Below are 25,571 nucleotides of genomic sequence, written 5' to 3' on the forward strand. Positions count from 1 at the left end.
AGGCAAGTCTAAGAACTCAGTCCTAGATCCTGAAAAATTTCTCCTGTGCTTTTTCTAAAAGTTTTATAGGTTTACATTTAAGTCTGTGATCCATTTTTGAGTTAATTTTTGTATGAGGTGTGAGACTTTGGTTGAGGTGTCCTCCTCAACCCCCGCCCCAACTTTGGATATCCAATTGCTCTAGCATCTCATGATTAGATCTTTACTTTTTAAAAGCAGTCAATAGATGATACCCTGGGTAAGAGTCCAGCTCTGTATCATGAGAAGAACCAATCAGAGCCTGACCCCACTTCCCAAGGGACTTCTAGTATTTCTCAGAAACTCTTTGTAATATTCTACATAGTAATTACTTATATCTTATATATTAAGTAATTATGTAATACTGTATGTAATATTTAAAGGCTTCAGTTTTCATCTTAAAATGTATTAGGTAAGGTATGGATGTAACTTATTTTCTAGATGGATACTCAGTTCTCAATGTAATTTATTGCATGTTTTTTCTAATTTTTCTAATACTAAATTCATATATATATGTGTGTATGTGTATGTGTGTGTGTGGGTGTGTGTATTTTGGGGGGGGGATCTATTTCCAGACCTTACATTCTTTTCCATTGATCTGTCATACACTGGTACACACTTAAATTTTTAAAGGTTTACATTATTTTAAAAATACAAGATGCAGTCCCTCCTCATTCTTCTTTTGGTGTGTTAAGTGGAGAGGCTCTGGAACCAATCTACCTGAGGTTAATTCCTGGCTGTTACTTACTAGTTGTGTGACTTTGGGAAAGCTACTTACCACTCTAGGCTTGAGTTTCATCATCTAGAAGGACTGATAATACCATCTACCTCATAGTTGTGCTAAAATGAACAGTGACACAGAGTAAGCACTATGAGTGTGCATTATCATTCTGCTTGTTTACCAGTGTATTTTTACACATGAACTTTAGAATCCCTTTGCCTCGTTTAGCTTTAAAACTTATTGGTATCTTATTGGCATATTAAATTTATAAATTAACATAGGGATAACAGACATCTTTATAATATTGAGTTTCCCCATTGAAGAACATGGGATACCACTTTGCAGACACATTTGCAAAAATACCTACCCGTCCACTCTTCCACTTACATTGCTATCATCTTAGTCTAATCCATCATCTTCTGGTAGGACTACAATGCGCCCGAGTGTCCCTTATTCAATCATTGCTCGTCTATAGTCTGTTCACTTATACTGCAACCAGAGGCCTTTTAAAACATTGTCTTATTTTATCTTTCCTCTGTGCAAAGCCTTCCAACAACTTCTCACCTCATTCAAAATCAAAGTCTGGAAGGGAACTGGAAACAGCAAGATCAACATCTAGGGGTTCAAGGGAGTTTGTTTTGTTTGCTAATGAGAACTGATCCGAAAAGTGGGATGAAAAGTGATGAGGTAGGAGTTAGAGGACAAGTGCTGAAGAAATCTCCACAAGGAGGCCTCCAGTCATGTTTCCCTCCATTTTCCTCAAAGCCTTCCCTTCCCAACAATCTAAGACCCACATCAAGTGATGGCCAACTTTCCTGCTTAAAGCAGTTTTAATAGCTCCCTATTACTTTTTGCATAAAAGTACAACTTAACCTGGTATAAAAGATACTCTCTAAAAAAAATAAATGTATGGCACACCAAACCACTACGGTAGGTACTGGTTATAGTTAAGAAAACAGGCATGGCCTTCACCATAGTGGGACTATAGTAGTTAGAAAGACAAACAAATGAAAAATAAGCTTGGGAGGTTTGTTATAGGACAAGACATTCTAGTCAGTGTTTAGATGCTGCTGGGAATGTTTCAGAAGGAAGGAGACCAATAACGTAGTAACGATACTAACAAAATAACTGAAGGCCTTGAGAAATGACAGGGACGATGGGATCCCTCATAATGATGTGGAGGGATTGAGTTTTGATTAAAGGGATCCTTCAGCTGTAATTGGAGAGAAAGGTTGGGTGCTGAAGCACGTATAGTTTTATAGGTTTGATGGTTCCATCATTTGGTTTCTTAATGAAAGGCAAAGTTGGATGTAGAGGGGAGAGAACATATTCAACGTTCGTGTCAGAGGAGTAATATTTAAGTCATATGTTGCCTGTTTCTCAACTCCTAAAGCTCCCTAGTTGCATCACATTTCTTGAGATTTTTATTTAATTTTCATTATTCCTTTCTGACAAATTCCTACTTGTTCTTCCAGATCCATCTGGGCTACCACCTTTTTGTGCCACCATACCTGGCATCTCACTTCTATTGTTATAATGTACTGATGTTTGTGTTTGCTTCCTCTACTAGACTACTGTGCTTCTTGGAAAGCTTACTAGTGTGGGGCCCATGTAGGATATTTCAGTAAGGGTTTTCAATCAATGTTTAACATAAACCTTAATAACAGACATTTTGTCTGTGGAATCTACAACTAGAATTTATTAGAGGAATATAAAAGTGTCAAGGATCAACCAATCACTAGACTAAAGCAGCTCAGATATCTGCATCCTTTTAAAAATGGTACTGTTATTATGGATACACCACTACAATGGCCTTCGTTTAATCCTTTTGTTTTATTCAAATGCCAAAACAAGTTTCAAGATACAAATCGTAGTTATACTCAGTTGTGTTTAATTTAAAAACATCGATTATGCTTTGTTAACAACTTCCAAAACCAAATGTAACTTGTTGTGACTAAAATGTCTCCCAGTCTATTTCAGGACAAGTACCCTTAATATATTTAGTTGCTACTCCAATTTTCACTCTACAAAAAGGAACATGAGGCTGTAAGAAAAAGACAGTGAACAGTTATAATATGAAAGACTTCCTGAGGAGAATTTTAACCATTGCTAGGGCGACCAAGAAGGATACCTGTTTCTGTTCCATACTAGAGCAACCAGGCTTAAACACTTTGCAAAAGTGCATTTCTGGTCCTACCCCAGCCATAAGTAGTTACCTTATGTCTCTTATTACTTCACAGAAAGTCCAACTCTTCATCAACAAGATTTAGAATTTGCTAATAGCTTAAGGTTCTTTTCCTAGGAAAAAGGGGCTAAAAGGAAAACTCAAGCATTTATAAGCCAAAAATTGAAAACAAGTATTTAAATGTACTCTCATTTAAACAATTTCAAATGAGGCTGAACTGAATGAATAGTACAGAAACTTCCATCAACACAGAAGGAAAGAAAAAAAACTTAAAAGGTACCTAAATATTTTAATATACATGGAATCAAATAAAATAATTTTCATCGTTAAGCCCCCAAATTTCCCCCACTGTTTAGTTCTGTTATATAATCAAAGTTAATAACTTATATTTTAGTATGAACACTTCACTTCTGCTGATAGCAAAGCATAGATTTTCTAACGTTCTATGAAGCCAAAGAATTGGACAAATATCCAGCAAAAAAAACAAAACAGAAAACTAGCTAGGTACTTTGGGAAGTGTACAACATTGGGATGTTTTATTTACCTCAGCACATGGCTGTCACTATGACTGATGCTGCATGCTAGCTACATTTAGAATTAGATGTAGTCTTTCTCTGAAGATTTAAGGCAGACTTCAGTTCCATCTGCTCACTTATGGTACGAAAATGGATCAAAAATGGCAAATAAATCAGACAAGTCAGTAAGAGAATGGCCTTTTTATAGTACCAATTGGGAAGTTAGTGTCATGTGTAAGTATACAACTAAACAAGTCATCAAAACACGGTTCTTCAGGGTACTTTTTCCATGAAATTTCTGACTACTTGGAAACTACTTGTTCTAATTTTTAAGATGAATAAAATTCAAATATTTTCAGGAAACAAGTATGGGTAGAGAAGATTAAACTAAAGAATTGAATCTCAATCTTCAATTTTAAAGAATTTATTTTCCCATTTGTAGAGTAACATTATTGTAAAATCCACAGTTACTGCAACATCTGCATTGCTTAAAAGAACTCCTAAGAATTTTGTTAAAGCATATTTTTAAAAAACCGAACGAAAATAATGTACATTTTATCTCTGAACACTGTGTCATTAAAGTCCACGTAATGTCCTCTGTATAAATCAATGTGATGTTACATAATATACATGATCTGAATTTTATCCTAAAAGCTTCTGACCATGTGTGATATCCAAGACAGATCCAATGTTTTTAATGTCAGACTGCTGAGACAGTTACGATCCTAAACAAAAGAAGGAAAACTTTATATACAGGACAGAAGTCTGATAGTTTAGCTATTTGCAGCATCTGCTTGGCGAGGCCACCCTTCTTCTTCAACTCCAGAGTCATACTCTTCTTCAGAGGATTCTTTTGTTGGAGCCCTATAATGAAAAGCCATGCGTTTTTTTTAAAAAAAAGAACTATGGGTAAACACAACTTCTCAAAAAATAAATAACAAATTAATAACAAAATAATAAATTAATCCACAAGCTACCCAAAGAAAGAAAATATTAAGAGCACCTTTAACATTAAGATTGCTTACTGATAACATACAGGAGACATTTAGAGCACACAACCAAAAGTTGCAAGTAATTTTTCTAACATTTTCCCTAATAAAAGTTTTACTGAAATAAATCAACAACGAGGCTTCCATTATGAAGGCTTAAAAATAAATCCATTTCTTCACCAAAAAAGTAGAATCTATTATTTCAACCCAAATCTTTAACATTTAGCATCTATCAATGGCAAAGAAGTTGAAAGCTTCTGACCAAACCAATATGACTCAAATTAGTGAAAATTATGGTCAAACCATCACAATTCCTTTCTATTAGTATCAAACAACAGTAAAAGATTATGTCTCTTTGAATAAGCAACGTTGTTCAAAACCAGTCATCTCATAAGTTATCTTAGAAGATAAACAAAACATAATGCACTTTGTGATAGAAACCTAATTTTTGTGTAGGTAACATTAAAGTCAAGCCCTGTTTAATATTTACTGAATAGATTGCAGTCACTAAACTACAACCTGCAGGCCAAACAAAGCCTATCATCTGTTTTTGTAAATTAAGATTTATTTGAACACAGACATGCTCATTCATTTATGGATTGTCTGGCTGCTATCAAGCTATGAGGACACTGCTGAGTAGCTACAATAAGGATTGTATGGCCCTGAAGTATTTAGCCCTGTACAGGAAAGCCTGCTGACCCCTAGAATAGTTATATAAAGCAATCAAAGATACGTCAAATTTGTCAACTGATAAGATATGACAAATTCTGTCAACAAAGTTTTGGTCTTATGAAAGACATGAAACAAGTCATTCACAAATTACAAAATTAGCAGGAAGGTTCATTAGAATCTCTTCATTTGGATTACTTTTATGTCTTTTTTGATACTTCATCCTTAAGAGAAAAAAGTGGAGGCTAATTTTGAAGATCAATTTTCAGAAAGATTCAAAATATTATTTTATAAGCAAAATTAAAAAATTTTGTACAGAAAATTTGAGATAATTGCTTCCTTTATGAATTTTATGACAACCAATAGACTGTAGCAATAAAGAACGGATTTTAAGTTTTACATCTGTTCTAGTTTGACAATACACTTTACCGGATGTATCCTGGTTCCTTCTTTCCTTCTACTACTTCCTTGTCAACTTCCACACATACTATATCAGAATTAGGGACTTCGAACATTGGTTCTAGTAACAGCTTTTCCTAAAATGATAAAGTAATGAGTTACATGGGAAACTGAGGTTACATACACAGTACTTGTATTCTACAGGTTATCAATCAAATTCATTAACTCAGCAAGTATTACTGAGTCCCTATTATGCACCAGGAACTGAATGTTGAAAAAGTCAATGTAAAAGCTTTCATATTCTTCATATTAAAATAGCTTCTAACTAAATTCAGAGAGAAATGACTCTATAAGGGAAGGCTATTTGTAGTTCTGCCTACGTGGGTCACTATGCACATACAAAAAGACTACTTTCATTTTGTATGAGACTCAGATATTACTCAGAAGCATCTGATATACGCTATGACCAAAGGAGGACCAATTAAGGAGGATTACTATCCTTAATTTGGAAATGATTTAATCCTAAATCATCTCTACCAAGCTATGACTTCAAACAGTATTTGTCTCAAGTGCTGCAGTAGATCTAAAGTTATTTACTAAAGAAAACTAGTTTTGCCTACGAGTAGGGGCTGGATTATATTCCATCTTAAGGAAAATACTGGTTGAGTACACCAAATTTGCTGGAAAAAAATGTCCACTATATTATTTATTCTTCTAGTTTGCATGTTTATAAATCTGTCATTAACACCTGAAGTCCAGACCTTCATTAAAGAATATAATCTCAACAACAAGGACCTACTGCAGAGCACAGGGAACTATAATACCCTGTAATAACCTACAATGGAAAAGAATCTGAAAAAGAATAGATATGTATAACTGAATCACTCTGCTGTACACCTGAAACTAACACAACACTGAACATCAATTACACTTCAATTTTTAAGAATTAATTTAAAAAATAACAAAACACACAAAAAAAGAGAGACTATAATCTCAAACTGTCTGTGATGAATGTGTAGATCTAATCAGAAAGTCCTACTTTTTATGAGAGAGGTAATATTCAGCAGTGAAATCCTTAAAAGAGAACAGGAACATGTGTTTGTTTGTTTGGGGAGCATGTAGGGAAATGGTAACCCACTGTACAGCCATAGCTGTAGGCAGGGAGAGAACGCTAAGAGAGTGGGTGGTGGCTGAAAGTAGGCTGGTCTCTAGGATTTGTAACAAAATTAAAAGTGAGTTCATACCATACTGAACAATTCAGGGGTAAAATGTCATGGTATCTACAATTTATTTTCAAACAAACAAGAATTAAGATCTCAGTTAGTCTCACAGACACAGAAAACAAACTGTAGTTACCAGTGGGGAAAGGGAGGGAAGGGATGAATTAGGAGTTTGGGATTAACAGATATTACTATTACATAAAACAGATAAACAACAAGGACCTACTGTATAGCACAGGGAATGATATACAATTTCTTATAATGTAAGAGCTATAACAGAAAAGAATCTAAATATACACACACACACACACATATATATGTATGTATATGTATAACTGAATTGCTTTGCTGTACACTTGAAACTAACATTGTAAACTGACTACATTTCATTAAAATTAAGAATTAAAAAAAAAAAGATTTCAATGAGTCTGAGAAGGTGCTCTGGGGCTTAGTCAAAAGGCCTATGCGGACTTTTCTGAAATTCTCCTTCCCACAATCCTGATTTCCTCTATTTCTTTAATTATATTATGTGTATGTCCTCTGTTACGAACACCTTTAAAGTTAGTTTTTAGAAAGAAGAAAAATATAATCTACTGCGACCAAAACAAACAAAAAAACAAAATCACAAAAAAATGTTAGGCTAATTCTCTGCATGTATTTCCAAACAAAAGACATGTAAGTTTAATATTCTCGAAATTCAGACCAAGAAATAATCTAGTTTTTTGTATACTAATGCCAACTTACCATTATGGACCGAAGGCCTCGTGCACCTGTTTTTCGTTCTAGTGCCAGTCTGGCTATAGCTTTCAAAGCATCTTCAGTAACATTCAGTTCACACTACAAATATATTCAAAAGAAATAGCTCAGATAATACTTAATCTTACTTTTGTAATATAACCATACAGCATTTGATCTATTAACAATTACTACCTACCACTATTACTGGTCTTTTTAGAACAAAAAGAGACCAATGCCCTGACTTTACAGATAAAGATATAAGTTTCAGAGAGTTAAGTACACTGATTCACTAATACTTAGAAACATGGGGTCAGAATCTTCATGTTCTGATTGACACTATTCCTTTTCAGACTGAGGCATTTTTAGGTTATCACTTTCTTTCTGGAAAACATTCATTTTAAAGAGCGTTACCAACTCATCCTATGGAACAAAGATAAAACTTTAGACAAGCCTCTCTAAATTACCAGATTTTAAAAATTACTGAGAATTTAATACACCAACCACCCCCCCCAAAAAACAAAATACTTTGGAACATTAGACTTCACAAGATCTTGGTATTAAACTTTTGGTTATTAATTTCCACCTGCAGAAAATGTAAAATTTAAGTGAGGTAATTATCTCTCATGGTGCTTTAGAACCTTGCCTTCAGAAAGCATTTGTAACAGTTAACCTATGAGAAGGTATCAGTATGAATCACAAGTTTGTCCTCAGTCTCTAAAGAGGTTTTCTAGATTAACACGTATTTTCTAGGACTTCGTTCAACATTTATTGAACCTCTATGTGTTTATATATTAGAGACTAAATGATGAATCAGACATCACCTTTGCCCTCAAGAATCTGAAGTCTATTGGGTGGTGACAAATTAACAAAACAGCATTTACAGCATAGTGTTTGCACACAGTGCTAAGAGAGCATTAGAGTGGGGGCACCTAAATAAGGCTAGGGGCCCACTGGAGGATTTTAAGGAGGGGAGTAAAATAATTAGCTTTGTGTTTATTCACTCAATAAATATTTATTAAGAACTTAATATCTACTTGCTGGGCACTGTGTCTAATAATTTTAAAAAGATCCATTCTGGAAATGGAAGACAATGATATTTTGGTGGCAGTGGTCAGAGACAGACTTGAGATAGGGAGATCAAGTAGGAAGTAAAGGAACAGGTAAACGTGAAGAATTATAAATGGGCTTGCCTTGAGGTAGGGACAGTGGCCACAGAGAGACTGGTATTTCAAGACACTAAGTTCATAAAACCCAAAACATCTGCTATCTGATTGGTTGTGTGGGTTAAAGTGATCTCCAGGTCTGGCTGCAGAGAAGTAGGTGTGAGAGCTAACTTTAGAAAAAAGTATACAAAGTATGTCACAATGGAAGCATTTAGAATATCAAGGCTAAAAAGACAATCCTGTGTGCCTGGCTAGAGGGGTTACAGGCAGGCTGCTAGCATAATTTCTCTCTCATTTATATATACCCTTGGGTTTTAAAAGCTACAATGTCAGTTTTAATGAAGAAAAAAATACAGCTAACTGTTAAGTGTCTAATATAACACAATGTGCCTTCTGTGATTCCTAGATGAACAGATCCGTATCTAGTGAAGAATAGGCTGGTATTCCAGATGCGGAGTACTGCTTTTTAACTTGTTAGGCTGATACATACAGAGTTTCAAAATAGCAAAAAACCTCATAAATCATAAAAAATAAAAATCTAACCTTATCCATGCTGAATAAGGCCTGGTACTGAGGGATAACAGCATTACGTGGCTCAGTTAGTATTTGCACAAGTGTCTTCTCGTCTAGGCTATGCAAAGGAACTACCACAGGCAACCGTCCCACAAACTCAGGAATCATGCCAAATTCAATGAGATCTCTGGCTTCTACATGACGTAATAAACGGTCTTTTTCTTCAATGTCTTGGTGAGTATTTGATTCTCCACTTCGGTTGGCAAGGTCTGCAGCAGCTGCTGCCCTTCTACCTTTTCCCAGATTAGATGGTGTTCCAAATCCAAGATACTGCCAAAGAAAAGACAGATATTACAAACAGCAGAATGAAGCTGCATCATGCTAAGCATTTTGCATGCATATCTCATATGATCTTTGCCACTGAAGAAGGTCTACTATCATTCATATTTTACAATGAAGAAAACAGGCTTAGAGGGGCTGAGTACCTTGACTAAGCTGTTGCTGCTCTAAGTGGTAAAGCCAGAATTCGAACTCAGGTCTATCTGCCTTCAGAATTCAAAACCTAACCAATTTTCAAAGACTGAATTCTAGTAAAAGTAGGTAAGTAAGAACTGTGAAGGGAAGTCCCTTAAACTCAGATAATAATGTTGCAGGATTTTTAAGACCTCTAGACTAGTGTGGTTTCCAAAATGTGTAAGAACTGTGAAAATGGAGGCTATAATTTTTTTATAACCAGAGTCAATTTTATAATACTCTAAACAGGAGTAGGGTCTATGGAATAAGCAGCCTTATAAGGAAATTACCGACAAATGTCTTAAGTCATTGCTAAGCATTCTATTAAAATCATGATTTGGGGTTATATACATTACCCTATGAGTTAGAATAATTTAGATTTTATAAAGAACAACATTTAAAGATTATACAAAACAAAAATGGTAACTTGGCTGTAAAAGGTTGGGTATCCAAGGTGTATGGATCTTGCTTCAGTCAATATAAAAGAACCATACTCCAGACAACTGTCAGAAAGTTTAATTTTGATATGTCATACAGCTTGTCAAAAGTACAAGAAAAGTTACATGGTATGTGAAAAAACAGCCTAAGTTAAAAATCCATTCCTGAGTCTCTAAGCTTTGTATGCGGACAGTTAGTGTATCAGAAAACAAAATACCTTTCATTCAATAAATACTTATTAAGCATTTACTGTATACACATGTAAGCACATATGGTAATACAAACATATATGCGCGCACACACACACACACATATATATATAAACATTTATTAACCATTATTGTAAAACACTGAGGATACAGACCTGAAGACAGCCCTTACCTTAACGGGGCTTATTTACAGTGAGAACACACGAGGATATTAAAGTATCATAGGTGTAATGAAGGACAACTGTGCAGGAAACCCTGGCAGTGGAAAGGAGGAAAACAGGCACATACTAGGGAGGGAGGGTAGGAGGTGATCAAGAAAGCCTTCACAGAGGAGTCGCCTAATTTTTTTTTAACAGACTGAGCCTTAGAAGATAAACAAGTGTTTGCCAACCAGACTGAGGCAGGGAGGGGCATGAGCAAAGGCAATAGGAATAAAACTTAGGACTGCAAGCAGTTTGATATGGTTAGAATATATTACTTAATATTGTACCCCTGGTTTTCAACAAGGTTTGATAAAAACAACAGCCAAATGGATGTGTTTAATCCTTTATAAAATCACTGCTGAAGACTCTCTTATGTTTCTATTTTCTTTTCATAAAAATCTATGTGACAAACTGTTTTTAAATCTTTATGTCTCATAAAGACATAATACCCTTCCTCTTTCAGGCAATAAAAACCAGCTCACTATTTCTCCCTATTTTCCATTAAGAAGTTTGAAGCTAAATGGAGTGACAATTTCCATTAAGTTGAAACTATGACCTAAACCTTCCTTCTATATGTTTCTGATCTCTTTTCTAACATTACTTTTAATTGTTCTTTTCTACAAGTTTCTAGCTTCAAATTCTTTTTGGAAGTATGAATTATAAATAAATATCAGAACATGGTCCCTGCATTTGGTTGCAAATTTCAAATATTAAGTTGTTTCTCTTTCTCTTCCCCTCATCTCTCTCACGTGCACACATGCAAAGAAATAATTTCTTCTTTCTAATTTGTTAGGCTAGTTTATGCAGAATTTCAAAAGCAAGAAAAACATAAATTAACTACTATGAAAAATTAAAATCTAACCTTATCCACACTGAGTAAGGCCAGGCACTGAGGAATAAGAGCACTACATGGCTCAGTACTTGTACAAGAGTTTTCTCATCTGGGTTACGCAGAAGAATTACCACAGGCAACCCTCCCATTAGCAGCGCTGTTTTTTTTTTTTTTTAACTATTACTGCTACTTAAACTAGTGCATGCAAGGCCAACGAGACTTAAAGCAAGCAATACAGAAAAAAGTGGATCCATGATATATTCATTTAAATAGAAAATAATATATAAAAGAGATCATTTGTGGCTAGCTATTACATAAAACAGAAAAACATGGAAAATAGGCACTTTGGGGGCAAGAACTATGTTGGCATTACATTTTATTGTAATCAATCAAATGTACCAACAAATAGCTACTGGGCATAGACCTTGAGGATATGAAGAAATAAGTTCCAGTTAAAATAGTTAAAATCAAGGCTTAGAAGAATGTTTAAGAAACATCTGTAAAACTAGATGAGATCACAACTCAGCTTGAGGGGTTACAAGCAGGCTTGCTAGCATAATTTCTCTATTTATATACACCCTTGGGCTTTCCTCCATCTGTGAAAGTGAGCAGTGATCTACAATTGACTCTAAGGATGGGGCAATGGAGACAAGCTCTTTACTGGGCTCCAGTGAATTGGGCAAGAGAAATGAATGAATATATATTTTACTGATTCAGCAGCTACCTCAAATAACAGAAGAATCCCTTAAGTGAAATATAAAATCAAAATCGTCAAGTTATATTTTAAAAATGCTCATATACAGATGATATTTAGAAATTTTCCAATTTACTACTCTGAGATTTTAAAAAATAACTAGGAATATATTTCTGGTATAATCTAAGAAAACCTAACTCTTAAAAATCCACCGCTGGCGGCCAGCAGATATGAGGTTAGAAACTGAGGGTCCATCTTCTGTAACTAAAAATGCTCTCTCTACTAGTAACCTCTCAGAAAAACTTACCTTTTCATTTTTTCTCCTGCTGATGATTCTGTCCAAACCATTGAAGGCACCAGATGCAACAAACAGGATGTTTGTTGTATCAACTTGTACTGTTTCTCCACGTAGCTTACGGGAATTCTTTTCTGGAACATTGACTATCGTGCCTTCTAGTAGTTTTAATAAGCCCTAAATAAAAAATGAATGATTTATGGAATAATCATGTAAGTGTATTATTTATTATACTTAAGATTACGGGACTCAATGGGGAAAATAATATGTGGTTATGGTCAATGAGCATAAATGAAGAAACCTCCCACATTTCCACAACTAAAGTGCAAATCACATCGATAATTCATAAACTTATTTGGAATAGTTACTGGACTCCTTATGTATTCAGGAAACTGTTACCATTAACCTGAGAGGTTGTTTTTGATGGTAAGGACATAATTCTGACATAAAGAGAAATATGACTCTGTAAGATGTTACCCAACCATGGTGGGAACATTCAGAATTTGAAAATATTTGAAGATTTGTATTTCATGTAAATTAAAATTCTGTTCTACTCCTAGTGTTAAACTTTGAGAATACTTTTATTGAGATGCCTTTATGAGAAATTATGCAGCATATTTTATAAGTGTGATTGCACCTCTCTCTGGTCAAAAAAATTAAAAGCAATTTTCCTTACCCTGCAGTTTATGTCATAATTAGTTACCAGTAAAAGGTCAGGTTGACCAAAGATCATTATGACTTAATTATGACTCTACAAGGAATAAAACACTATTTTACCTTCTAACTAAGCGCATACAGTAAGATACTTGTACGTAGTTCATTTATGTATAGTTGGAACCAGAACTTTAAGAGTCCTCTAGAAATGTTTAATTGGGCCTTTGAGGAATAAAACCAACAAAAACTAAACTTCAATTTTTTTTCTGTTCTTTAAAGACTTTTTAATTTCTTAACAAAGGAAATTTGGTATTTAAAATCACCAACAGCTTTCTCTTAGCTGAACTAAATGGTATGTGGAGTTTTGGGGTGGGAGAAATAAACAAAACAATCTAACTGAATGTGAAACCAAACGTACAATATTTGGGAGGTTGATGTATTCCCTTCCTTTTAGTGGGCTTGAACAAAATATTCAACTGCTTACTTGCTGAACGCCTTCTCCACCTACATCCCGTAACTGATGAATGCCTGGCACACTGCCAATTTTATCTACTTCATCCAGAAAGACAATTCCTATAATTTAAGGAGGATTCTATTTATAACATGAAAAAGATATACACAAGACAATCTCAGCTTTAAAAGACTAGGTAGCTAGAGAGCAAGGTTATTCAATCTTTCACATTTAACATATGCAATGGCTTAATATTATAAAAATATACTGCTACTTTTTCCACTCGTCATTTTGTACAAATGTTTTATAATTTACTCCACAGAATATCATTTGGGTATGATAACGAACTATGGGTATGACCACAGTTATCTACCTCACTAATGTTTTGAGGTTCCTTATTCTAGGAAGCTGAGATAGAGCTATAGAGTGAAAACAGGAGGTAGATACAGTGCCTGTGCTAGCAAAACTTTAGCTTACTCTCTCCCATCTACATCCTTGTCTTAAAGGAAGCTAGAGAGGAGGCTGTCAAGTTCTTCATGAAAACAAGGACAGATAAGAGATGGGGAAAGGAGAAATGTAGCATCTATGACATCCTGCAGGTCAACAGGCTCATCATCTGTTTCTATATTCATCTGGTACTCTCTTGCCTTATCCCCTCCCCATCCCAACACCAGCATTAGGAGTCTGGAGGAGAATCAGAACAGGAAAAACAATGATAGTATTAAAAATCTAACAGAATAGTAATCTGGCCTATTTTCACCCTACTAGCCATCTTATCAATAAGGCAAAGCAAGTTTTGTGGCCCTTATTCAGTATGCTAGAAAATGTTTAACACAGCTACTTTTATGTAATTATAGAATTTTACTCTTTGACTCAAAATTAAGAATTATATTATCTCTTACTACTAGACTGCTTCCCTACATTTGGGGACTACATCTGTGGACAGACAAGCTGTGCTGAAAACATACCTTGTTGTGCTTTTTCTACATTATAGTTGGCATCCTGGAGCAGTTTGGCAATCACAGATTCAATATCTTCACCTACATATCCAGCCTGAGTCAAAGTCGTACAGTCACAGATAGCGAAAGGGACATCAAGGCATTTAGCTAGAGTTTGTGCCAGCAGAGTTTTACCTACAAGTAGAACCAGTAACCGAAACTTTACTAAAAATATTGATGTACGATTTCTCTACAGAAATGCAAAATAAATCTGAATAGTATGTAATAAAAAAATTATGGTTACATCTTTTCCATACCATTATTTAGATCTAATGGTACGTTATTTTTATTATTCCTGTCAAGGTCTAAAGGGCAATACCAATGTCTCAAGTTCAGCCTGAAGCCTTGTATACATTCTGGTAATGTATCTATAAGATTGGTCTTAGATTTTCTTCTTAGAAGCCAGAACCCCCCCAATCACAAGACACAGGTTACAAAATTATTTATATCCTATGTTTTAAATGAGTAGTAAATTTTCCCAGGAAGTTATTTACCTGACCCAGTTGGTCCAAGCAGCAAAATATTGCTCTTTTCAAGTTTTATGTCATCGTGGGAAGAATCTAATACTTCACCTCCTCGTTTTTCCTGAGGTATTTGTTGATTTACCTGTTGCTGCATTGATGCTCCTAAAGCATTACCATGTGGGCTAATTCCAGCAATCTGAAGCAATTCTGAAAAAAAAAAAAAAAAAAGCCAAAGGAATTTACCAGAGCTTCATTTGAAAAAATGCCCAATAAACCCTACATCTCAAACCACTTATTGAGAAAAAATTTAAATACTGTCTTTCTTACCTAAAAAGGAAGAAAACCTCAACTTATCTAGTGACAAATGTACAATACATAATGATTATTCAGGGAATCCCAAGCAAAGAAATGCATTCTTTTTACCCTCCTTATTTATACAAACCTGTATGAAGAATGCCCTTTCACTCAAAAGAAGGCAGTATAATAGAACAGTGCTACGAGTCAGGAAGCTTTAGCTTTGGTCTTTGTCTCTAAATAGCTAGCTATAATCTTGAGCAAGTCATATAAACTTGGTGTTTCTGAGTCCTAATCCATAAGATGGCAATAATACCCATCCTATCAATTTCAAACACATCTTTGTAAAGTGTAAAAACAAAACACAATTGATTTGGAGACACTTTGAAAGACAAACAAAGGTGTATTATTTTTTTCAGTACAAAGGAAAAGAATCAGGGCTGTAGAGAAAGGGGAAAACACTGACCTGAAAAATAGGGAACTTGGGTTCTACTCTCGGTTCTATCATTGTGTTGTAAGACCATGGCAAGTCACTTAGCTTTACTGGGCCTGGTTCCTTACCTATAAAGTGAAAATACTGAGACATATGACCTCTACAGTCTCCTCCACATCTAAAAATGATCCTGTGGGTCTACCAGAGAAACCAACTATGCAAAGAGTCACTATCCCTGGCCCTGTCTGAATTTCTGATTTTACAGAATCTCAACTGGATCTTTCTAGTCCTTTTATTGGAGACATAATCTTAACTAGATGGGATTGACATTGCTCATGAACTAACATTTTATCAGTTGGGTCCCTTAAAAAAAATCTTATTCCCTCTCTTGGCTGAAGGAAAGAATCCCAATAGTCTTTTCAATTAGTCAAATTTTCAAATAGATACTGCTTCTGGCTCTCAGCATTTAAGGTATCTGTGCTTATAACATAGTTGCTTGTATTTTCTGGGTTTATTTTTAGGTTGTTTCTAATAAATGCTATGTCTCATTATAATCCACATGAGGCAAAAAATGCAGTCTTCTATATGAGTTCAGTTAGCTAGTTGTCTCTAGCACATACACATGCACACACACAAAATTTAAATTTCAGCAAAATCTAGTTAGGAATTGTGACAATATAAAAGGTGCTTGGCTCAAGTGTAGGTCTACCCAATGGGGAAAAAATGATTTAGGTGAATAACTTGAACAAAATTGCAAGAAGCATATTAACTACAATGCAATCACATGAGACACATATTTAACTTACTCTATGATTTAAGTTTAATAAAGAGGAATAATTAAAAGAATACAAAACAAATGATGTATTCCATTCCATTTTATGAAAATATGCCTCAGGATAAACTTGAGATAAACTTCCTGTTCTTTGAGTTGTCTCTGTTCTTGCATCTCTCTCACCGCATAAGCAGTTCTCTATAATGAGAAGGACCATGAGCAAGTAGGCTAGCTCAGTTGGCTGGGTGGAGCTCATCAGCTATATGGCCCTAGGCAAACTACTTTAAATTTCTGTGCTTCAGTTTTCTTATAGTTAACATGGTGATGTAAAGACTAGTTTCTATCTCACAGGTTTGGGCAAGATTAAATGAGTATATACACATGTAAAACACTTACAACAGTGCCTGGGAGATAGCTTTCTAAGTGCTTTAGAAGCACCTGCTATTAGAATTAATATTTTCCAACTGTTTAACTATCTGAATAATATGGCCCTTAAGCACAAGCCAACTATTTAATTTAGTGTTTAACTTAAGAAAAACATTATGTTCCAATGATAATGGAAAAAACCCTCAGTCTTAACATGTTAAAGAGATACACGCTGATCTCTAACATGTGATTTCCAAAGGAACTTTCAAGAATATTTTGATTATATATGATTTTGGCCTAATGCCCTAACTTTAGAACTTAAAATCCCACATAGGACAAAACTAAACTATACATGAAAATTAATTCTATTTAAACTCTCAAAATATTAATTTCCAAGTCAATCAATAATATAATTACAACTCGCTTTTTACCTAAGTTCTTAAATACTGTTACTTGCTAACATTTAAATTACATTAAATCACTACATACATTAAAAACATCACTACACTTATGATATTTGTTTCAAAATATTCACTATAGACTTTACTAATTCATAGCAGTTTCACTAGCCATCTGCTCAAATTTATGAATATAGTATTGACAGCACATTTTATTACATGTAATAAATCTCATTCCAGAGCTGGTATACAAGTTATGTTCTCATGGCTCACCCTGAATATACAGGACACCTCAAAAAGTCGATATATAATACCACTTGGTTCAAAGGCAAATGTAAAATTATCAAACTTTTAAATGAAAAATGTTCATGCTGGCTTATCTATTGTCTTCTTTTGTTTGTTACTACAGTTACTGGAATACAAAAGGCCATGTGAATCTTTTTATGACACCATTGAAACCTTTACCCTCTGTGTAGCAACTATATCCACCTCCAAAGAAATGGGTGCAAGATATCATAATAGCCATTAGCCTTAGTGTCCCAGGTCTTTCACAACTTCCATCAGACCATCTGATGTTTATGGGGCAATCTAGGGCTGGCAACAGTGAGTTGGGGCTTATTTAGAATTTGCAAGTCTATATACTATGTTTCACAAACACCAAAAAATAAACAGTGTGGTTCCTGGCAAAGAATAGCTGGAAGATAATCTGCCTCTCCCAAAATCTGTCACTTATAAGTAGGCCAACTCTAATTGTATGGTTAAAAAAAGGATATAAAACTCAAGCTATGGATTTTTAAAAATACAACTCCCATTAATATGCAGATCTATATTTACAAAGGAAAACTATATATAATACTTTTTATCTCTCCACATTATGCTTTTAAGAAATATCACAACAGAAAAGATTAAATCACATATCTAAAATAACCCAACATCTACAAACTACACAAATTAGCTATGAACAAAACTGTTCCAAAGTTATATATACCATGTCCGATAAATAGCTTTAGATAATATATAGTATCTTTTTGGGTAAAACACAAGCAAATGCATGTCTACTGTTACTACTGCTGACATACTTCACTGAGGTTAATCTCAAAAGGAAGAATGATTACAGAGGAGGACCTGAGGAGAGGTCACTTACTTGTAAATCTGTACTCATCCTCTCGTCTTCTTATTTCTAACTCTAAGAAAGAGGATGAAAATGGCAACATGAAAATATATATCTGTTTAGTTTAGGGGAACAAACAAGGAGCATCCCACTTCTTCCCCTCTTCCAAATATATTTAAAGACTATGTTCATTAACGTTTTTTTAGCTTTTCACATTATTAACAAATTTATTTGCTAACGCTTTTCTAAATTAAAAAAACCCAAACATGCTTAATGATGGCTGTCCAGTCGCTAATATTCACACTTGTCAAATACAAAGTTGATATTTATAAGAAAAGAGTAGCAATAATGTAAGTCTTCAGTAAGAGTTTAAATCCTTCATACTATAAATACCATATACCCATTGGCTTTCCAGCACCTAGAACAGCCTAACTATTGATTTGCTGACTAAAGGAATCAGAAAAAATCATTTTGCTCCATGACTAAACAGTGCTATTGGACCTTAGAAAAATGAAGGTTCCAAGTCTTCCATTAGTTATTGTGATTTTCACTTTCTAAAAATAAAGTAACTGATACTACTACGTAACTATTTTGCAGTAGGTTCAACCAGTGAACAAGTGTCTTCATTGAGCCAATTAGTTATATATATAGTAGCTACTAAAAGTAATTCAATACGAAAAGTAGTTAGCAGAACTCCTTCAAATTGTAAAATGATGGGGGGGAGGGTACAGCTCAACTGATAGAGCGCATGCCTAGCATGCATAAGGTCCTGGGTTCAATCCCCAGTACCTCCTCTAAAAATAAATAAATAAACCTAATTACCTACTCCCCCCACAAACAATAAAAAAGCTTTAAATTGTAAAATGATGACTAAAAGAATTTAAAACAATAGGCTGTATGTAGGACTAAGTAAGAAACCATAGCTCCTTGACCAAAAAAACCAACCAAACAAAAACACTTCAAATGATTAATATTCACATTTTTAAAATAAAATTATACTAATATAACACACGTTACTGTCCACGGTACATTGAGATTACACAGTATACTGGTATGTTAGAATCCATCATTAACAAGAATTATACTTTGAGTCACTTACAAATTTGCCCTTAACCTTGCACTCTGTAGCTAGGGCCCAAAAAGGAAAGAGTGCTGGATATGTTCTGTAAATTATCATCTCCATATACCTCTGCCTTAAGCAAATTAAATTCTGTATCTTGAACCCAAAAGAGAAGAACTCAGAGTTGTACAGAGCACTGCAATGATCCAGTCATGGGGAGCTAGTTGTAGTGAAGTCTACAATTCAAAAATGATGTCTCAATCTGTACCCCAGTGACTTTCATTTTTCACTAAGACACTTGTTGAGAGATACATTTTACTGTGTGATTAAGAACCCAAGCTCATAAAACTGAAAACAAAAGTTTTAAGAAACAATACTTAACTACAAGTTTTTAAGTACTCTGGTAATTTCTACTGACACTTACTTTCTTTTAAAAATGCTATTGGCAACATACCAAAATGATTTCATGAGCCACTAATGGGAAGTGACCTGCATTTTGAAAAATGTTATACTATACTAAAAGTATTTTAAGACAAAAGCAAGGAGTTGCACTCTAGGCACAGTAATCTCTATTTTGGTCAATTATCAAAACACTAACCTCTAGGAGTTAATGATGTTTGCTTCTCAACCTCTGCTTGCTGTCTCAAATTAGCTGGGATATTATTATATATTCTTTTATAATGATTGTACACAGCAACTGAAAGCACCTTCTTAGCAAATGACTGGCCAACAACGTACTTGTCGAGGTAGTTATAAATCTGAAAAATGATTACATATTAATAATTTACTATGAGCTATCACAAAAATACACATTAAAAAGTCATATACTGAGCTCATTTGCTTACAGTTTAAAATTTGAACAAAGACTCATCAAAACAAAATGCCAGGGGCATGATACACCAGGTAGCAATGATACAGAGGCCCCGAACCCTAAAGGAACAAAAACACAGTTTATTTGCTCTTTAGCTTAAAAAGGTATCGTTGTACTCTTATAGTGTTATGCCAGTTTCTATTCTATAAACAATGTCATTAATCCTAATTTTTGAAAGTTAATATTAAAGTCACTTAGAACACCTCCACTTGCTACCACGGGTATAAAGTTATTATCATTAATGTAAATTACTTTAAAAAATCCTTTCTACACCTTTCACAATCATACGAATAATATTCTTCACAAAGATAATATATAAAATTACCTTTTTCAAAATAGGCAGTATAATAAAAAGTTAAATCACCAGTATAAATGTTTTAATACTCAAAAATTTAACTTTTTCTCAGATATTCACTTTAAAGCTATGCATTTATCTACATGGCAATCTAAAAGACCTATTCTTGGTAGAAACTAAAGCTTTATTTGAAAGTTGGATACTGCCTACAGTTTCGAACCTGGGGTGAATTCCTTCAACTTTTAGTAAACAGAAATTAACTGTTAATATTCACTAACTCCTTAAAATAGCTTTTTTATTTATTATTTATAAGCAAAAAATTGCTTATTCATTTTCTACAACTTTGACTCAGATGTCTAAAGTCTACACAAATTCGCTATATTTTCTACTATATTATCTTTACACGACAAATTCCTTAGTTGTTGACTCTATGCATTTTATTACAGAGTTTAAAAATTGCCATTCCTCACAAATTATACCCGTGAATTATTAAATCTGCCACAGCACATTTGGAATTAGAGACAAATACACTAGCATCTAAACAGTAGAAGAAAGCCACACTGAGGCAGACATAGGTGAGAAATAACTAAGTGTGCAACTATCTGATGTATGGCCAGAACAGAGGGCACACAGCCCAGGAGCAGGGCTCCTCCTTCTCAGAAAGCGCACGACAACGACCCAGTGGAGCTGGTGGTACACTCTGCTGTGTTTCTTACGGACAAATCACAATCTGTCTGAGACTCCTAGAAAAAGCCCATACCACAAGCCAGAGTGCTATACAGGAGAGCCCTGGCACATTGGTTATGAAAAAAACTGTGTGCTTTTATTGTTCGCCTGAAGCTGTTCTACCATAAAAAAAATCTACCTTAGATTAATCTAAGGATGAAAAGCTGCAGGTTGGTATTACAGGCCCAAACTAATAAAAATAAATCCATAGTTGCTCTATTTTAAGGATATCATTTTAGATTTATTTAGTATTTTCAGAGTATGTGCTGCTGAAGTGAGCACTAGATTTATTTAGTATTAATACCACTTTAATCATCATCAGCTATATTTCATTATAACTGAATACAGTCATCATGACACAGGAAAACAGCAATGGACTCCACACCTAAATTTCAAGTATCAAATATCGATAACAATTCCGCAAGATATAGTCCATATTAAGAACTTATAATACTTATTTAGATACTAGTATTAAGATTTAATGTAAACTGGAGAGAGGGAAGCAATAAAATGTTTTCAAGATAAAATGCTTGTAAGGCTGAGCTTGGAGCTATACCTTCTTGGGGGGAGGAGGCGGCCTCTGTTGGAATGCCAATTTTACAGCCTCTGCTGCTGATTCAGGTTCTTTAATTACGCTTTTCTTTGAGTCAGCTTCTGATAGCACAACAAAAAAATGATGACATTTTTCACACTTCACAAAACGGGTAGATGCTGTAAAAGAAAGGTCAGCAGAGAAAAATAAATCAAATTGTGTTTAACCTTAAAGATTCACTGAAAATGAAAACCGTGTACTTGACAGAATGCTTGTAGTTCACTTCACAAGCCACAATAAACAGCCTAGTTTACACCTAGATAAATGATAAAGATGAGTTCAGATAACTACATTTTGCTCATTTCAACTAGGTTCTTTCACTTGTAATAGACTTCATCTACAGAAAAGATTGGTTGAAATCCTTTCAACTTCCCCATTCACTAAATTTTAAAAATTAAGTTCTAAACTCTAACACTATATTAAGTAATTATTTTATTGAAATACTTGGACAAATAAACTGTGAAAAAAGCAAAGTACAAGTAAATTATTCTATTTTTCCAATATTTTATTACAAAAAATTATAAACATATACAAAAGTTGAAAGAAAAATCAATTTTAATCCCTAAAAACTATATTCTTAAGGTTCTTTTCAAACCTGTAAGAATTTTTAAAACCTTGACTTGGTAAATATATAAAATCATACCTTCTTTATTTTCAACTTTAACTACTTCACTAATTCCTATTTCTTTGACCTAAAAACCACTAAGAAACAAAATAACAATATTCTCAGTCATACTGAATTATTAATTCAATATTGTATTAATCATACAGCTTTTGAAAATAACACAAGGGGAGTTAAGTGAAGGTAAAAAGGGTTTCTCAATGCCAAGGCTTCAGCTACGGGCACCCTGTGTTTAAACCAAAGCTGATTTCTTCTTTTCTCTCATTTAGGATTCAGACATATGAACATATATTCTTAAACTTCTCTAAACCTAATCCTATCAATGGTAACCAGGGACCTCAGAAAGCAGCATGGGAAGAGAATCCCATATTAGACTATTAGACTATTAGATTACAGACTATTAACAGATACAGTGCAAAAGATACATAGGAATTAGTCACACGCTGGCAAGTCTAGGTAATACATTTTTGGGTTACCTTTGTATAACCTAACTAAACAAATAAAAAAGGCAAAGAAAAAGAATTTTTAAAACTATAGGAATCTCTCTCCTTTGGGAAAACTAAAACTACCTATATACAGATTAAAGGAAAAACTGCATTGGCAAGCACATCTCAATCTTCCAAAAAAAAAAATCCAAATTTTTAAAAAACAATGTCACATTAAAAAAAATAAATTTAACTATTGATTCAATCAATTTAATTCTTAGATGTCTGCTCTTAAACACAAGGCCAATCAAAAATACATTTTAGACAAATTCCAGTCACAAATTTTAAACGAGACAAGGGATCATTCATCTATTCTATTTATCGATCACCTATTAAAAAAAAGTGCTTCCCTAAAGATCAAGCTATTCCAAGTACCTCTAATTAACACAAACCCAAATACATTATCACCATTTTCCATCAATGGGAAAGACAGTGTCTTTATTTCATGATGAGGCACCAGCTTATAATTGTTACTGATGGTAAACAGGGCAAGGATTAAAGGGCAAAGAAGCCTCTGATCTAGTTTAGGCTGTGTGACGGGAAAATCTGGCCTAGGAACACAAGAACAAAATATTTCTTTGAAGAAATTAGGTCAAAGGGAAAGAGATTAAACACTGACAAAATAACATTCCTCTTTGCTTAGCTGAAGAGTTGCTTAAATTCTACCTGAATATCTGCAATACACTTTTACACTGAAACATGTTCAACATATACCCAAGTTCAAGGATTTAGTTTCACTGTCAGAAAAACAAACATTGCAATGCGTATTTTTTACTCTTAAAACCAAGGGGCAAAAATCTAATTCTGTTAAATTATAAGGGGATTTTAAAAAACCTCTTTCCTTTAAACGATTACTACACACATCCTGTATTTCTTTATAAACAGAATACTGATTCCAATAAACCTGCATGTATAGTATTACCAACAACAGAAAGACTACCTTTTTTTAAAATTGAAGTGTAGTTAGTTACCATGTATCAATTTCTGGTGTACAGCATAATGTCCCAATCATACATATATATATTCATTTTCATAAAAGGTTATTACAAGATATTGAATATGGTTCCCTATGCTATACAGAAGAAATCTGTTTATTTTTATATATAGTAGTTAATATTTGCAAATCTTTAACTGCCAAATTTATCCCTTCCCATCCCTTTCCCCTAGTAACCGTAAGATTGTTTACTTGGTGAGAAAGTAAATTGGTGCAGCCACTATGGAGGACAGTATGGAAGTTCCTCAAAAAACTAAAAATAGACACACCACATGATCCAGCAATCCCACTTCTGGACATATATCCAGAGGGAACTCTAATTCGAAAAGATACATGCACCTCAATGTTCACAGCAGCACTGTTTACAATAGCCAAGACATGGAAGCAACCTAAATGTCCATCAACAGATGACTGGATAAAGAAGGTGTGTACAGATGTACACACACACACACACACACACACACACATATATCTATCTCCATATATCTCCATACATATCCATATATATATATATATAACACTACTCAGCCATAAAAAAGAATAAAATGATGCCTTCTGCAGCAACATGGATAGACCTAGAGATAGTCATTCTAAATGAAGTAAGCCAGAGCAAAAAAAGGCCATATGATATTACTTATATGTAGAATCTTAAAAAAAAAAAAACACAAATGAATTTATCTACAAAACAGAAACAGACTCACAGACATAGAGAACAAACTTTTAGTTACCAGCGGTTAAAGACGGTGGGAAGGAATAAACTGAGAATTCAAAAATTGCACCTCTTGGGGAATGTTGGAAATATTAGCTATCTTAATTGTGGTGGTTTCATGGGTGTATACATCTATCAAAATTCATTAAATTGTATATCTGAAATATGTGTAGTTTACAGGAACCATACCACAATAAAGGTGTTTTTAAAAAAAGTTTGTTTACTATGTCTGTTAGTCTCTTTCTGTTTTGTAGATGCCCTCTTTTTCCTCTAAGATTCCACATATGAGAGGTATCATATGGTATTTTTCTTTCTCTTTCTGGTTACTTCACTTAGAATAACGATCTCCAGGTCCATCCATGTTGCTGCAAATGGCATTATTTTATTATTTTCATGGCTGAGTAGTATTCCATTGTATAAATATATCACAACTTCTTTATCAAGTCATCTGTCGATGGACATTTAGGTTGCTTTCATGTCTTGGCTGCTGTAAATAGTGCTGCTGTGAATACTGGGGTGCATGTATCTTTTTGAATTAAGAGTTCCCTCTGGATACATGCCCAGGAGTAGGACTGCTGGATCATGTGGTAAGTCTATTTTTAGTCTTTTGAGGAGTCTCCATACTGTCTTCCATAATGGCTGCACCAAACTACATACCCACTAGCAGTGTAGGAGGGTTCCCTGTTCTCCACACCCTCTCCAGTATTTATCATTTGTGGACTTCTGAATGATGGCCATTCTTACTGGTGAGGTGATACCTCACTGGTAGTGAGAAAGACTACCTTAGTAAGAACTTTTTCAGGATATTTGTTTAAATGAAAGTTCTTCACACTTTTGAACAAGTTTCAGTGTCCAAAATAAAATCCCTAAGCCATTGCAGAAAAGTTTATTCCTAACCTATGAGACATACAATTATAGTAAGCTTTCAAAAAGTATTAGACACAAAAAAATAAAAACTACCT

At 34.2% G+C, this 25,571-nt stretch overlaps 1 protein-coding gene across 1 annotated transcript in view; it reads right to left on the bottom strand.

The window, feature by feature from the left end:
- Positions 1-2,553: 2,553 nt before the first annotated feature.
- Positions 2,554-25,571, bottom strand: part of CLPX (caseinolytic mitochondrial matrix peptidase chaperone subunit X) — a 35,685-nt gene continuing 12,667 nt past the window's right edge. Inside the window, exons 4-14 of the mRNA XM_010993555.3 lie at positions 21,764-21,918; positions 19,914-20,073; positions 18,289-18,330; positions 14,912-15,088; positions 14,388-14,552; positions 13,453-13,541; positions 12,327-12,491; positions 9,161-9,460; positions 7,461-7,553; positions 5,527-5,633; positions 2,554-4,303 (exon numbers count right to left, since the gene is read on the bottom strand). Coding sequence (XP_010991857.1) covers positions 4,213-4,303; positions 5,527-5,633; positions 7,461-7,553; positions 9,161-9,460; positions 12,327-12,491; positions 13,453-13,541; positions 14,388-14,552; positions 14,912-15,088; positions 18,289-18,330; positions 19,914-20,073; positions 21,764-21,918 — 1,544 coding nt within the window. The 3' untranslated portion in view covers positions 2,554-4,212. The remainder of the gene's footprint in view (positions 4,304-5,526; positions 5,634-7,460; positions 7,554-9,160; positions 9,461-12,326; positions 12,492-13,452; positions 13,542-14,387; positions 14,553-14,911; positions 15,089-18,288; positions 18,331-19,913; positions 20,074-21,763; positions 21,919-25,571) is intronic.

The sequence above is a fragment of the Camelus dromedarius genome, chromosome 5, assembly GCF_036321535.1.
Source record: "Camelus dromedarius isolate mCamDro1 chromosome 5, mCamDro1.pat, whole genome shotgun sequence".
Taxonomy (NCBI): Eukaryota; Metazoa; Chordata; class Mammalia; order Artiodactyla; family Camelidae; genus Camelus; species Camelus dromedarius.